Source organism: Falco peregrinus, chromosome 5 (assembly GCF_023634155.1).
Source record: "Falco peregrinus isolate bFalPer1 chromosome 5, bFalPer1.pri, whole genome shotgun sequence".
NCBI classification, from domain to species: Eukaryota; Metazoa; Chordata; class Aves; order Falconiformes; family Falconidae; genus Falco; species Falco peregrinus.
The window spans coordinates 76,113,862-76,129,111 of NC_073725.1; the positions used below are offsets into that span (position 1 = coordinate 76,113,862).

General features: G+C 44.2%; 1 protein-coding gene across 4 annotated transcripts in view; it reads right to left on the reverse strand.

The window, feature by feature from the left end:
* Positions 1 to 411: 411 nt before the first annotated feature.
* The window catches only part of LUC7L (LUC7 like), an 18,953-nt gene continuing 4,114 nt past the window's right edge, over positions 412 to 15,250 (reverse strand). For 3 of the 4 annotated variants that reach the window (XM_055805035.1, XM_055805039.1, XM_055805037.1), the window contains 8 exons: positions 12,060 to 12,158; positions 11,235 to 11,345; positions 10,426 to 10,569; positions 9,821 to 9,997; positions 8,885 to 8,973; positions 4,435 to 4,464; positions 3,325 to 3,489; positions 412 to 776 (listed from right to left, as the gene is read on the reverse strand). In XM_055805035.1, coding sequence (XP_055661010.1) covers positions 635 to 776; positions 3,325 to 3,489; positions 4,435 to 4,464; positions 8,885 to 8,973; positions 9,821 to 9,997; positions 10,426 to 10,569; positions 11,235 to 11,345; positions 12,060 to 12,158 — 957 coding nt within the window. In that variant the 3' untranslated portion in view covers positions 412 to 634. Of the gene's footprint in view, positions 777 to 2,205; positions 2,268 to 3,324; positions 3,490 to 4,434; positions 4,465 to 8,884; positions 8,974 to 9,820; positions 9,998 to 10,425; positions 10,570 to 11,234; positions 11,346 to 12,059; positions 12,159 to 15,250 lie in introns of all 4 variants that reach the window. The other variant, XM_055805038.1, reaches the window with a different exon arrangement.

Here is a 15,250-nt window from a genome sequence, read left to right on the forward strand (position 1 = left end):
AGCCCATCTTAGAAATGTGCTCCAGCTGATGTGGTCATCCTCACAAAGACAGCTTTTGAAACAGGCAGACTGGGGCCAAATTGTGTCTGTCTTGACTTAGCTGGAATAGTGAGGCAACTCTCAAATGCTGGAGACATAAAAATGAGGTGGCTAAGCGCTAAAAGGACCAAAAAAAAACCCCAACAAACCAACAACCCACTTCGGAATTTCTTTTTTAACATATATAAACAGAAGGAAAAATTAATTAAGTGAGAACCAGCACTACTGGCGTGCTCACAAAGGGTCAGGTAGATCTTTTGGAAAGGGCTGAAGCATTACAAACATCACGGCAGCTCAGGTCTCCAACGACAGCACTGCCCCTGCCTGCCGTGTTCGCTGGGTCAGGACAAACACAGTGTGTCAACCACTGGCCCGAATTGAAAACGATCCGTCCAGATTTATTTATTCCTACTAAAACAAAATCCTGTTAAACAGTACGTAACTCTGTGTCTCTACAAACTCACAGCTATCTGCCAAACAATAAAAATTCCAAACTACAAAAGATGAGTTGTATTCAGTAAATATAAATGGGAAATTTAGGCTTTGTGTAGAATGTTTATCAGACTATTTACAGTGCAACACAGATCATTTGAGTTCAGATCTCGCCAGCTTCTCTCTCTTCTGATCTCTTGGAACGAGATTTGCCATTTGTGCTCTCGTGCCGCCTCTCAGAAGAGCTCTTCTCTTTTCTCTCTCTGTCTCGTGACTTTTCTCTTGAAGATCGATCTCTAGAAGATCTGAAGTACAAAGTAAACCGTTGCTATAAGCTTCACAACTAAAAGAATTTTCAAATATGCACAAAATGACAACATCTTTCCCTAACAGGGCTGTGGCATAACACAAGTTTCTTACAGAAATGTGCTTAGGCACTGCGATGTCAGGGGTGGTGTCCCCCAAGACGGCAACTCTGGGCCCTCTACAAGCTTTATGTAAGAGAACGTCAGTTTTGCAGCGCTGAGTGCACGGTGCAGCCTTTGTTACTCTCTCCTGGGAGTGAACCTTTCAAGCTGTTGCCACAGGGGCTCTCTGAGGTCTTCGCTGGGCCCCCTGTATTTAATTTAGTGGGCCATACTGAAGCGCCTGCAATTTCTTCCTCATCTATGACTCAGCTCTGTTTGTGCCTTCTAGAGTGTTTTTTCATTATGCTCTAAGCTAGTGGCTTTCTGCTCAGCTGCTTTAAATACCAACTGTATTCTTTGGACTCAAATGCTTGCTTAGCCCTGGGCTTTTCACTTTGCATCCTGACAAGCTTTGTCCTTGGCAGCATCCTGGGTTCAAAGTCAGGATGATGCAGATTTATATTCACAGCCCACGACACGGGCAAATCTTTTCACAGACTGCCCAAATGACAGCTACAGATTTTCAGCAGTGCTTCACTGTATCAGCCCACACAGAATGAAGCAGAAGGCTTCTTAGTAGGTCCAGTCAGAAAAGGCTGTTTTCCTCTGCGATTCATGCCACCTTATCGACTAGCTGCCTTCAAAAGGTGATGATCCTGAACGAGCTCTAGAGGGCTGGACCTCTTCAGACCTAGGCAGAGACTTTCACAAGACCCCACAGAGCCAGCACACCTTACTCTAAGACTCGGTACGCAGGTTTTTAATTTACAGTCACAAGAGGAGGACCTGGCAGGTACCTTAGAGGTTCCAGCTTTCATTCGTGTTGATCATAAGGTCTGGAAATACCACACCATCGATACATTAAAACCTTACAGTCCTCCATATCACATGAGCTATTTCATTTTCTTTAAATTGTGTCATTTAACCAGGGGCCAATATGAGTCTGCCTGATGATCCCATTGCCAGAACAATGCCTGCTGCCCGTAGTCCTCCTACCCAGAAATCTCCAGATCCTGCATCAGGCTCTCCATTTCCTTCTACATGTGAGACCTCAGACCAGCAGAACCAGAATGAAGGTTTCGTTAATTCTCAAGGTGAAAACAAGAGCTACACTCTCTCAGGGAACAGAGTTTTTCTGTTTGTTCTCTTGTTTTTGGTTTTTTTTGTTTTGTTTTTTGGGGGTTTTTTTTGTTTTGTTTTTTTTTAACTGATCCAGGTCTCTCCACAGTTCTCAGTAATCTTGTGGAAGTATGCCAGCTAGCCAATCCCCCTACAATCTCGATGGGCTGATTTGAATGCGTTCAAGGTTTTTGAAGTAATCCCTTACCTGCTCTTTAGTAATAGTTATTACAGGGTCTTCCTCACTTCCTAATTGTCCAAACTTCTTTTCTTTATTTTTCATGTTCAAGACAGATTTAAAAAAGGACTTTAGTATCTCAGCCATTGGAGAAGCAACAGTATTTACACACCCCCCTCAATTATTACAGACTTATTTTTTCAGACCATTATTTCCCTCCCCTTCATCAGGTATCCTTAAAACCTGTTCTTGCCCCTTAGTTAAAGTGACACAAGACACACAACAGCAGGTTTGTTTCTAGAACTGTACTCGAGTGGTGGTGCCTAATCAGGTGAGATGGTGCTGAAGCACTCCCCTATTAATTAGGAGCATTTAAAAAAAGGCAGATCTAACTTTAGCAAGCACCTGGTGACAGATTCACTCCTGGGCTTAGAAGGGCCGTAAGGAAACACAATGATTCCTTTGAATTTTCCTAATACTCCTACATATGCTTGCCTCATCCTTCCTCCAACAGAGTGGGTGTTCTGTCGAATTTCAGAAGAGACTTAAAGCCCTTCTTCATACAGTGCTTCTCCTCAGCAACAGAATGGTATACTCCTCCCGGCTTCCTTTTCCCCTCCCTCCAGTGCAGATTCCTCAAGAATTGTCTCTCTCGAGCAGCTTTCTAACAGAAGACTTCCCCCAGATCCCAAATCATACACTGCCTTCCCCATGCCAGCACTGAGAAAAAGAATCTGGGAAGCAGAAGGTAACCATAGAAATGTTAACGTCAAAGCTGTCTCTCAGTTACTTGGCTTTTACAGGCCTGGGGAGGCTGTTAGCTCAAGCAGGCCTTTCTGCTGCTTCTCATGCAAGAAAACCAGCAATTTCTTAGAGCTCAGCACTACAAATCAGGGAACCAGTTCTATCTCCTAGACTCTCCTCTCAAGCTGGGACCTCACTGCACAGTTACTGCCCTACTGCTCTCACGTGAAGCCGTCTACAAACGGCCACTGGGAAGTCCTGCTTTGGCCCAGGAGCTGGTACAGGACATGGCAGATGCTAACCTGAGAACCCTGTCATAATCCTGCTCACCCTAAGGGACTGGGGAGACTCACTATGATGCCAAGGACTCCCCTTTCCAGAAGCACTCATGTCAGGAATACATACTTGTGTTTTGAACTCCTGTCTCTGGACCCCCGTCGGTGACCTCTGCTGTGGCTGCGGGAACGGCTCCGGTGGCGTCTGTGTCGGTCTCGGGACCGGGAGCGAGACTTCCGCCGTTCACGGGAAGCTGATCTCGAGCGTCTCCGCCTCCTATCCCGAGACCGTGATCTGAAGAGGACACAGATTGCCTCAGACTCAGGAGACAGGCCAGAACATCGGGTCTGCATACCTGAGCCCATCTCTCAGACATTCCCAAGTAACAAACACCCAGAGCACCAGCAATCACCCCCACCCCAGCTGCATACCTACCAACACAGATGGCAGATCACCCACAGGGTGGGCATCTCCCTCCTGGGCCTCATGCTATCAACAAAACGCCAATGGGTAAATTAGTTTTGCTGGGAAGCTCAAATATAAAGCTCCCACCGTTACTGTAAGCACGTGCCAATGCCTAGAGCAGAGCTTACCAACCCTGCCTCACTCAGAGTGAGTAAGTAGGAGAGGCTGAAGTAAGTGGCATGTGAAATTACCATAACCCGTACGGCAGTCTGCCAAAAGAGCCTCCCTCATGAAAGTACTACACTTCAGAAGCAGGTTTGTTTCAATCTGCTCTAAAAGAAAAACAAAGGATGCCAATGGACATGAAAAGCAGTAGGGAGGAAGATCTCCAGGTACATGATCACAGAGAATGCTGTCATGCCATTAAGGCAAGCTCTTCACAGAGATGTAGGGGCTTTTATCTTGACTCTCTGTATTTTGACATCTGAGGTATGATACACATAACAGATATATTTCAGACATTAAAGCTATGGAAGTATGTTAAACATTTATTGAAAGAGGCATTCTTTCAAAAAAGTACATTCTTAGACTCGCACTCTGAAGCACACAGCACCCTCTGGTCCCGATCAGGCTAGCCAGCATCTGCTTTATAACCCAACGACCGACATTAAGTTGCACAGCACCACTGAAGTGCCCGAGCGGTAGCTCCCATTCTTTTCAGGGAGCAAAACAGAGAGACCGGGGCATGGAGTGAACTCGATCTGTGAAACCCAGGAAAAACCTCAGTAGTTGGATAGAAACACAAATAGGCATTTGGGAGAACTGCACACTCACCTTCGACGATCTCTATTTCTTGATCCAGACCTAGAAAGAAGAGAGTTAAGTGAGAGAAGTTGTAATATAGCCAGTGTGTTTTCAATAGAACAACCCATCCACCCTGGCAGCTCTTCACAGGAACCAAAAATACCCCAGGTAGTATGTCAGTTAGAGAAAAGCTTGCCATTAAAACATTTAATTAGCTTCAATTTGAGGGGCAGGGAGAATTTGTCAAAAATTTAAGAACTTCATACAAACACTAGTTTCTACATGCAGAGCTTCCTGTCAGAACAGAAAAGGTCTACAAACCAATTCAGTCTCTATTATTAAAGCACCACAAAAACCTTCCTGACTACATCTGCTGCGCGTATTTGTTATATATACTCTTTACCCCCTGCAGTCTAACATCAACTAGATCAACGTTTTCAAGAAGTGCCACTCTCCAGTCAGAAAGACACTTGACAGTTTTCTGATTTTGGCTCCTTTGAGGTAAATGCACATTAACAAGGTTTTAATAAAGAGAAAACAGCATTTTCTCACTCATCCCATCTATTTAACAAGCATTAGAAGGAAATCTGCATCAATTATTTTTTCCCTGTTTGGAAAAAATGAGCTATAAGAGGGGACACAGACACAAGGGAAGAATACTGAAAAGTATACTGAAAATCTTTCATCCCAGACTTAGAAAGCCACTAGAGAAAAACAATCTAAACCTCACTACTCTTACTCACGCTTCCATGGCTTCAGAGCTCACGTGCAGCACACTTAGCTTAATGCTCTAAGCATTAGCTTTTGACAGTCTGTAAATAATAACGCCACAATTCTTTCAACTTCTGCAGCACCATTACTCAGCACCACTTAAAATACCACTCCACGGTAAGAAACGCCCTGCCTCTTTCTCTACGGCCACAGTTCAGAGCCAAGTACACCAAAACATCACACGCTGTCTGAATGGTGTCTTTTTGCCTTAACTGAGAAGTGGCCAGTCTCCCTATTTAGTGACTTAGACTCACTCCCGTAACTGCTCCTGTCTCCCTAGTGCATACAAACTCACAGGGGGTGTTCCATTTACACAGCCACAGAGCTGTTCCGGCACTGTAACCAGAGATGCGGCTGAAAGCTACATGCAAAATTTTAAGCAGCAATAGAGAAGCACCTATTTTTAATAACATCTTTTAAAACCATACCTGGATAAAACAAGATTAAGAGAATCAATGTGCACCGACATTCCTTCACAATGAAATGGGATTGTTCAGTCATGGTAGAAAGAAATAAAAACCATAGTTTAGAAAGGAATTCAGGTAGAAGGATCGTAAACAAGGTGGAGCTGAACTTGGAGTCAGGCAAATGAAGCATGTGCTGAGGCAACACACAAGACGACCAGATGAAGGGAAAGCTGATAAACCAGGAGAGCAAGGCAATAACACACACCACCTTTTTCATGTAACAGAACCTGACAGAGCAGCAGGACCGCCTGTAGATGCCTGGCAGGCAGATGAATTTTTTTGGTGGCTGTAATTACTCCAAGTTCTTAATGTTCTTTTCCTCCTGATCACTTTCTTCCAAATCACCGTTGCACACATCCACACAAAACCTTTCCACATCCCCAAAAAGCCTGGCTGCCCTTCCACGCCTACGATCTGAGCAGGAATATGCACAATAAACTCCTCATAATCACTCCCTAGTGCTAGACTTCAGAATTCAGGAAGCATCCAACAAAACAGCACTTTCTTTACTAGCCTGATTTAGTACACAGCAGGAGACAGCCAGTAGAAGACTGCTGTCCACAGCTCCTCTTTTCTGTCCCTGCATCACAGAGGCCATGTGCTGAGTTTCATAACCTGTGTTTTGTCCAACTTAACACAAAGGAAATCCATTTGGCAACTACAACTAGACTCGTTTGCTGGTGTACTCTGGAAGCAAATACCAAGGTCTGCACTTCCAAGCATGCCACCTCTCCACAGAATTTCAGTCTTTTACTGGGTAGCCCACAGCCACCAGCAACACCAAACAAAGGATGTGTGTTTATTTACCACTAGGGGTGAAAACACAGTTCACTCATTCCTATGTGGAAATCACAGTTTAATTGACAAATCAATAAAGCCTGTGACAGGTAGTTTCACAAGTGAATATACAAGTTCCCATAATACGTCACAGTGCCTGTAAGTCACCAAAGAGTTCCCAAAATCAAGCGGTAGTCTTTCTCTCACCGAGTAACACTGTTAAGATGCCGTATAGGAAGATACGACAATAAGAGTTATGAAGGAAACATGTTTTCTGCAGTTCCTTCAAGCATCAAGCTCTGGTTAAGAGAGGAAGTCTGAAAGGCAGCATAAGTCACCAATTAGTTTTTGATGGAAAAATGCCCCTGTAAGCATGGCGTTGCACAGCTCCCAGAGGGTAAGGTGTTGAGAAATGGAGAAATCTAGGCTTTAATCTCAGTTCTGACACCGAGTGTCCACTGGGAAAATTATTTTCCTTCTTTGGGTCAAGTTCTCATTTTGGAGAGGCTCCAAAATCAATGAATTTGACCTCTGTATGGCAATCCTGGCTTCTTCATAACAAGTTTTTCTTTGATATCTGAACAGAGGAGCACACAGATGCCTCCATACAGAGTGAGACAAAGGCTGGCCAGTCTCTAAGTAGTGCCACATATGGAACTCAGACTTCAGGCCAACTCAATGCTGTTCTTAAACCTGTCATATCCAAAGCATTAAATAAATACTCAAAAGCAGTCCTCAAACTTCTTCATCAGATGCATCCATATATGAACTACCTGTGAACACAAGAGGCTCCTTAACTCCCAAGAACTGAAGGTTTAGGGTTTTTTTTAAAAAACACAAAAACCAAACCATAGATGTGCCACAGGAGGACAAAAGTCAGCACTTTGGGAGATGCAGACCAACTAGAGATCCAGAAGACTCTTCCCTGAAGGCAACTGTTGAGCAATTTTCACACAGAAATGGCCTCCAGAAAGAAGAGGTACCATGGAGACATACACGCTGAGCTCATGTTAGATATGGTCCTACTGTTGCCACAAAGCAGCTGCACGGGAAAGCAGTTCTCATTTCATTTCCATCTCTCTGACCATAGCAACAGAGTGCTATATCCATGAGTGCAAGAGCAATCCCTTTTAATTAACTCCTGCACTCCTAGCCAGTTCCAGATTCTGCAGCTCCTAAATATAACTGCATTATTGACAATCTTGCATGGATGCCTGAAAGTTGTGAGTTCTCAGGAGAAAGCTGCAGCACGAACTTGCGCTTCATGACACCAGGCAATCCACAGCAAGAGAAAACCCACACAAAACACCCTAACTGGAGAATGCCTAACAATGTGTGGCTTACAACTTCACAACACACCAAAATCACCAAGCGGCAGACAACAGAAAATCAAGCTGCTTCGATTCTGGTATTTATTTGCTAGCATTTCCAGCAATGTTTACGCAGAAGCCAGCACCATCTTAAGACCATACTGCAGTTACACATCTCATACGCCACAGACATGGATGGCTGAAACACGCTCTTCAGTTGATAATGAAGAGTAATAAAAAGCTCTCCACAGGCAGCAAGGTTGGTTTTTTTGACACGAGAAGTACAAAAGAGAAAGATGTGAGGTAAGTGGGGAGATGCTGTGATAATGAGAACATTCCTACTCAGCCACCTCCTCTGCCTGACCACAGCAAATCACCAGCCTCTCCACACCAGGCTGCTTAGCTGAGCTGTTTACACACAAGATTCCAGTTCTGTTCAAGTACAGAAGAAACAGTATTTCCAGTTCAGTTGGCAAGATGCAGAAGAGGTTGTCCTGAGAATACCAATGCTGCAGCCACTCCCACTGCTCAAGGATTATAGAGCTATGAGCAGAGGGTGACCCATGGCCACAACCGCCAGAAGCAGCCACTCCCAGGGATCCCTTGGACCCCCTATAGGAAGGCTTTTCCAAAGCTGTGCCAAAAGCACCTCACTGTTACCATCAAAAAGTTTTTGAGCAACACAGGCAGCCCATCATCTGGCTCACAGATATCAGTGCCATTCTATTGTCACCTCCTAGCCTAGAAGTGAAGAGGGCTGTCCAGGGAATTTTTGCATGACTAGTGCCTTTTGAGCAGACCTAGCCCTCACTCATCTTAAAACTTTCCCACTCAGATGCACTGGATGAGGGCATTTTATCCAGATTCAGATTCCCAAAGGCAGGGACTAGACCAATACAGGGCTGAAGACTACAGCGAGCTCACATCTCCCAGATAAACAACGGCGGTTAAAACAATACATATACAATCACTCTAAGGTGGGGGGTTTGTGCATGTGTTTTCATCTTTCACTGAATGTCAAGGTGCTCACACAGCATCTGGAGCATGTCCAACAGCTACTCCAGCAGCTGATGCTGCTCTCCTGCAATGCTCAGATACAAGAAATCAGACTATTTCAAAAGCAACTTCACAAGCCACTTATCAACTTCCACTTACCGCCTGCCCATTCTCTCCTCTCGTTCTCTCTCCTCTCTCCGTCTCAAACGATCCTGGTTTCTCTTCTCTTGCTTTTCTGCCACTGTTTTCTAGAAAAAAAGTCCACATTGTATTTCAGCCACACAGTAACAGGTCAGAGAGATCTGCAGGGAGACTATTCCAATACTAAGACAAAATAAGACCAAGAATTTTTTCACTGCATTTTACGTGCTAGTCAAGATTACTATCAAGGTTCTCATTTTCCTCACAACTTCACTAACACACATCAGTGCAAGAAATGCCACTCCCTACTCTGCTTTGCGTGCTTGTGCTCCAAGAGATGGGCCCATAAGCTTTGAGGCAAGGGATTGTCTCACCGCAAGCGTACACAACACACAACGGAACAGCACTCTGGCCTTGTGCCAATGATCAATCGAGGCACAGACCTCAACGTACCGCCTGATGAATAACGCAGAGGAATCACAACTCTTACTTGAGCAGACTAAAATGTCTGTTTGCAAGCAAGGCCAGTACTGTAACTCCATTACAAACCATTTCTGAAATCTTCTGATCACTTCAGCTACAGAAGACATTTTTCACTGACAGCACTATGTGAAACTTCAGTTCAAGCATTTTGTTAAGAAGTCTCAAAGTCAAAAAGCGCAGTGACAAATTTCAGCCAGATTAATAAAAAAATCCAGGCAATTATATCAAATGCTCTGAGGAACAAATGACAGCAGTGGTCTGGTTTGACTAATTCAGAGAGTACGTATTTAATTATCCAGGTATTTCAGAACAGAACCAAGATGAGGCTACCCAAACCTCCATTTGAAGTTTCAGGGATTCTGCAGTCAGAAATTTCTGGACTTTTACAAGCACTCTGCAAAGAATTCATTTAGTAAAAGTGTTGAATGTCTTCAAAACTACAAGGCGAAGGTTTAAAACAGAGAGAATTACCCTCAGCTGATCCAGTTTCTCACGAATCTGAATGAAACCCAAGTGTAATTTGCCTCCAAAGTGGTCAGCAAGACGCCGGTCGTTGTCATGGAGACCCAGATATGCTGAACAGACTTCACACACACGCAGCTTCTGCTGCTGGAAACTGGATGCAGGCATTGAATTTCGGTATTCTTCCTAAAGAGGGGCAAAAAACCACACAAATGTCAGGGAACCCTTTCATAGTCACAACCCTCCAGGGAAACCCCTGCAAAGAACTGCACTGCTGCTTTCAAGAATTAAAAAAACACCCTCAATATAAAGAAGGCACCATACAAAATACTTTGTGAGCACAGCTAACCTGACAGTCTATCCGTGCAAGGGACTACGTATTTCAGAGGATGAATCCCTCCCCACCCCAGTCAGCTCTCTTCACTAGGTAAGTTTCTGAAACGCTTTTCTTCATCTACCGCACTACACTACCAACTGCCTGCTGGCACATGGCTCAAACTGAAAAAGGAGGTGCTGGCAACATACGAAAAGAGACAGGACTCGCCCAGCTGTTTGTCATGCACTCAGCCTAGCCCAGTCCACTGTTACAATTCACAGCAGAACCAATGCCATACCTCTGCCTCTTTCTTTTTCGCTCGGACTTTCTCCACTTCCATCAGGATCTTTTGAGACTCATCAACATTTCCTTCAGCTCCCAGCTGTTCAGCTTTAGCTAGGAGTTTTCCAATGTCTTCATTCAGCTCATGCACCTTCTCTGCCTAAAGAGAACAATTAGGTTTTATTAAGATAAAAATCACACAGGACAACTTTTCCTTTTCCTCCAAAAATACTGTTTAACAAAATTGCTTGTTGGAAGACAATAACAAATCTCTAAATGTCAAGAGTCCCAATAAAAAGGGACCAGTGGGCCAAGTACTGGCAATGCAGTCACAGACACACAGCAAAGAGAGAAACTAGGCATGCAGAGGACATCACTTCTGCCGCAAACAGTGGCACGTTTCTGGCTTACAGGACAGGACAGAGTATGCAAAACCAGCTTCAGAAATGTTTTGTATTGGCCTGAGGAAGGAAGTTCCCAAAGAGGAAACTCCAGGAGCATTTGTTATGTGAAAAGACAACAACCAAGGGATGGACTTACTATTCTAAGCTATTACATAAACATTGATTAGCGTGGGGGAGAAACCAATATGCTTTATTGCCCGGCTAAAACAACCTATTTTAGAGTTCACGTTTTACACTACTATGGTCCTCTGAACCAGTAAGTTTGCCACAAGGACAGCCAAAGCAGCATTTGAGGAGGATGGCTGGAACCCATCCAGCCTTTGTGAAGCCTACCACCCCAGTATCAATGGTGTCAGAGACAAGAGAGCATCAGCGCTCTCGCACAGACTTTCAGAACAAACGTTCAATGAGAAGACAATACCTTTGCAGACACTTCAGCACTGATCTCTTCCTGTGTCTCAGCCAGGCGTTTCTTGGCCAGTTCTGTTCTCCTATCACACTCCGCGATGAAGGATTCCAGATGATCCATCGCCTGCATGTTCAGACAAATAATTGTGAATAAAGATGCTCTCTGTGCCAGATCTAGCTTTGACAGCCAACAGCTAGCTGGTGCAACCCCTGTACAATGCACAGCCAACCTCAAAAGCAGATGCCTTGAGACAAAAAAATAGGTGACACTGCAGAAAAAAATAACATTTGATCGCTACCCTTAAGTCTGTCATCTGCCTGGTACCTGACACAGTTCCTTTGCTCTGACACACAACAGGATGCTCACAGGAAGACTGCTTTGCACTAGAACTTCTAACTCATGAGCAACAGGTGCAAAGAAAAAAACACTTGAATAATATGAAAAGGAAAGACAGAATTGTTATTCCACTTGACCTGTTTCACCACAGAAAGCTAAATCTGGCAAAAGCGAAACTACAGAGCAGGCGGCTTTTAATGTTAAATCTCCTTTTGGGACAGGCCACCAGTTTACAATGACCTGGTAGAGAGCAGTAGGTGTGGGACGCAAGGAATGCCAGGGGAGGCTCCCAGCTAGCTGGAGTAATGGGGTTGTCCAGGCCACAATTACTTTTACAGTTTCAAGTTAGCAATCAAGCTGACATTTGGGAAGGGGATGCACATTCTTGTCAGGTATCATATCAAATAACATAGCTAGCTGAAATGCCCACTAAGTTCTATTGTTCAGCCAAATAACATCAAGAGTCAGTTTCCAAAAAAACTAAAATTTCTCCGTACTCACATCCAGCTCAAAAAACAGGTCTCTCTCTTTACTTGCAATCTCATAATCTGCTCGCAGTGCCAAGTCGTGGATCTTTGTACATTCTCCCAGGTCCATTCGCTGTTGAAAAGAAAAAGGAAAATCAATGTAAGGACCCTCCATTATGGCAAAAAGCAGCAGATACTTAAATCTTGCCAACAGTATCATAACAAAATAACATCTCTTTACCAAGAAGAGCTTCCTCTTAACCTGTCAGTAAGGGAACTAGCCAGAAGAACTACGTGCTTGCTAGAACTCATTTTCCAGGTGTTCCTGGAACAACATTATAATACCCCACATGTTTTAGGTCCAGTCCTACTCCTGCTCTAGGTCACAGCACAGCCTTAGAAAGTGCTGGGAGAGAGCTGGGAAGGCACTGCATGCTGCAGCAGCAACTCCTTCAATGGGCACCAACCACAAATGTGTCCTATTATGGAGCTACAGCACAGCAAAACATATAGCTTGGTACCCTGTTTAAAGCTCCCCTGGAAAAGCACATCTGTGTCAGGATGAGCCCTAGTAACATAATGAAAGATAGCAAATTGTAGAACACAGACAGAATGCTTCCTATCAAAACCAAATGGACTTTAAGGGCTGCGGCCAGTAGAAAAGCACAACCCCATACCCAGCAACAACAGACTCCTAATTATACAGCTAGCCCCTTCCCACATTCAGCTGCAGCCTGGAATTTTAAAACTTGCCCAGCAAAGCTAATTCCTACGCATAAGCCCATCTAATGAGACGTCCTGAGAGCATCTCCCTTCGCAGAAAGCTCCAACTTGCAAGCTGCCCTTCACTCCCATTGCAGTCAACACTATTTCAAATTATTTTCCCCCAACCTAGTAGTTAACAGCCACGTGATCCAAAGTTAATTATGTTCTCAAAACATGGAAATCGCATTTCCACATTACCAGTATGTAACAGAGAACATTTATTCTTAAAGTAGAAAAATACGATATTTTGAAAGCCAAAATAATAAAAGATCTAAGTGTAAGCCACAGCACAAATGGCAGGGTACATGGCATGGCATGAAGGAACACACCAGCCAGCCACCGTCTTCTCTCCCAGTCACCACCAGTCCCAAGGAGCCCAAACCTGAACATGAACAGGTGTCAACTCACTGAACTGCAGAAAAAGCTGAATACAGCTAAACCAGGATCAAAGCAGAATCCCTGCAGAACACCACAAACTAGAGCTGGGGGTGCCAGTGACACTTATGCGAAGCAATGCACTCAGACAGCAGTGTTTAGAATGAAGCAAACCAATTAAAGCTCCACCAGGTAATGTTCAGGTTTTCAGCAGTTGCCCATGTTATTAGCTTTTCTTTTTTAGACAAACAAACAAAAAACCTATTACAGATGACTTGCCATTATTTAGCCTTCCCCATTTTGCTCAGATTTACCAGAAACAGGAGGCCACAGGCAGAAGGCTATAGAAACAGACACTGCATCCAGGAATAGTCCTGCTGAGCTCTCTAATGGTGGAAATTTAATGCCCACAAAAAAAAGCGTGCTGGTACTTTCAGAGCTTAATCATGCTCATCTTCAGGCAAGCCTCTTCAAAGAAAGCTAGAGAGCTACTGTTATTCTACCACAAATATAACTTTCCATGATATGACCTAAATCCTTTATTCTTACGGTCATTCTACTGAGATCCCTTTCCGATATAGGGAGAAAATAGCATATTAGATGCAATTGTCACAGATCGTTAAGTATTCTTATCTGAGCTCTTCGTGCAAGCTGAGGCACTAGCCCCACTTTAGAGAAGGGGCTCCAACCCAAAACTTCAGAAAAGCCAACAGTGTGTACTCCATATTCCTCTCCCTGTTCGTTAAAAGGCAATAAATCCCTCAATCTCTTCCTCAGGAGGAGACAGTTCAGGTCTCACCAGCATACAAACCTCAAGTTTTCCCCCGTGTCCTTCAAGATGATCTAGGTGCAAGGAGATTCTCACAGGTATGGCTCACTTGAGGTAAGACCACTAGCCCTTCTGTCTCAAAGAATCCTCTCGTCTCAGGGAGGCCTGTCACCAAATACTCACCCTTTCCAGCAGAGATCCTGACTTGCTCCAGTCAACACCTGTGGCTGCTTTATAATACAGGTATCTGAGACAGGTGACCAGCAGAGCCCGAGTAAAGATTTAACCCCACACACACACAAAGACTGAATAAATGTAGATGCCACCGATAATTAGTCCTGCTCACATTTGCTGAGCAATCCACATTCTAAGGTATCTCTTATGATCTCCACTAAACTGCTAACTCACCAGAAAGTCTATTTCCATGAGGAAGGCTCTTTAATTGTAATCAGAGCTGCAGAGTTTCACCAAAGTAAAAAAGAAAAGCACAGACCCCCACAACACAATTCTGCAACCTACAGATTTCCACTCAATTGTACCTCCCAGTGGGGGACACAATTAGTTCTCTGAATGTAATTTCCAAGCTGTGGTCTACCTGGGCACCTTTCAGACTCATCTGTCCACTTATTAGTGGAGCTAAAATTCAGGAGGGTTACCAGCTGATGCCATCTCTGAACGTGCTGCAGTACTTCCACTGACAGAAATATGCTCACCATTACCTGCAGAGCTAACTCAGGGCACACCACTAACGATCTAGTTGACAAGGCCCCTGATAACAGCACATAGGCATACTAAACTAATTTCTGTTCTCCCAGAATTTTCCTCCTTACCCACAGAGACCAAAAAGAGAATCACTGTAGCTTATTTAGTGACGAGTTTAGACAAGTTTCTGAAGCCAAAAAAGAATAATCACAAGAACAAGCCAGATTAAAATTACAGCTCTTACAACCAGGAACACTGGCACACCTAAATAAAGCAAACATCAACATGCCTTTTACAGCTCTGAGGAATATTCCAGAGCTCTACATACTGTCTGGACTCCTTCTCTTACCCTGCACCTGAAGGTCAGTGAATGGGACTCCATCGCATTTCACTGAGCACAGCTACACAAGGGTTCCAGCTTCCTGCTCGTCTCCAATCAGCCTCCCACTAAGGAATATATGTACACATGAAGGAGGCAGCAGTAACAATGCCTTCAGGGGGAGGATGCAACATAACCAGCACCAGAAGGCTTGGAGCATCTGTTGGAAGTTTCCAAAAAGATCCAAGGTTCTGATTTATGCAATAATAACACATCCAGAGACAGACACTACCCC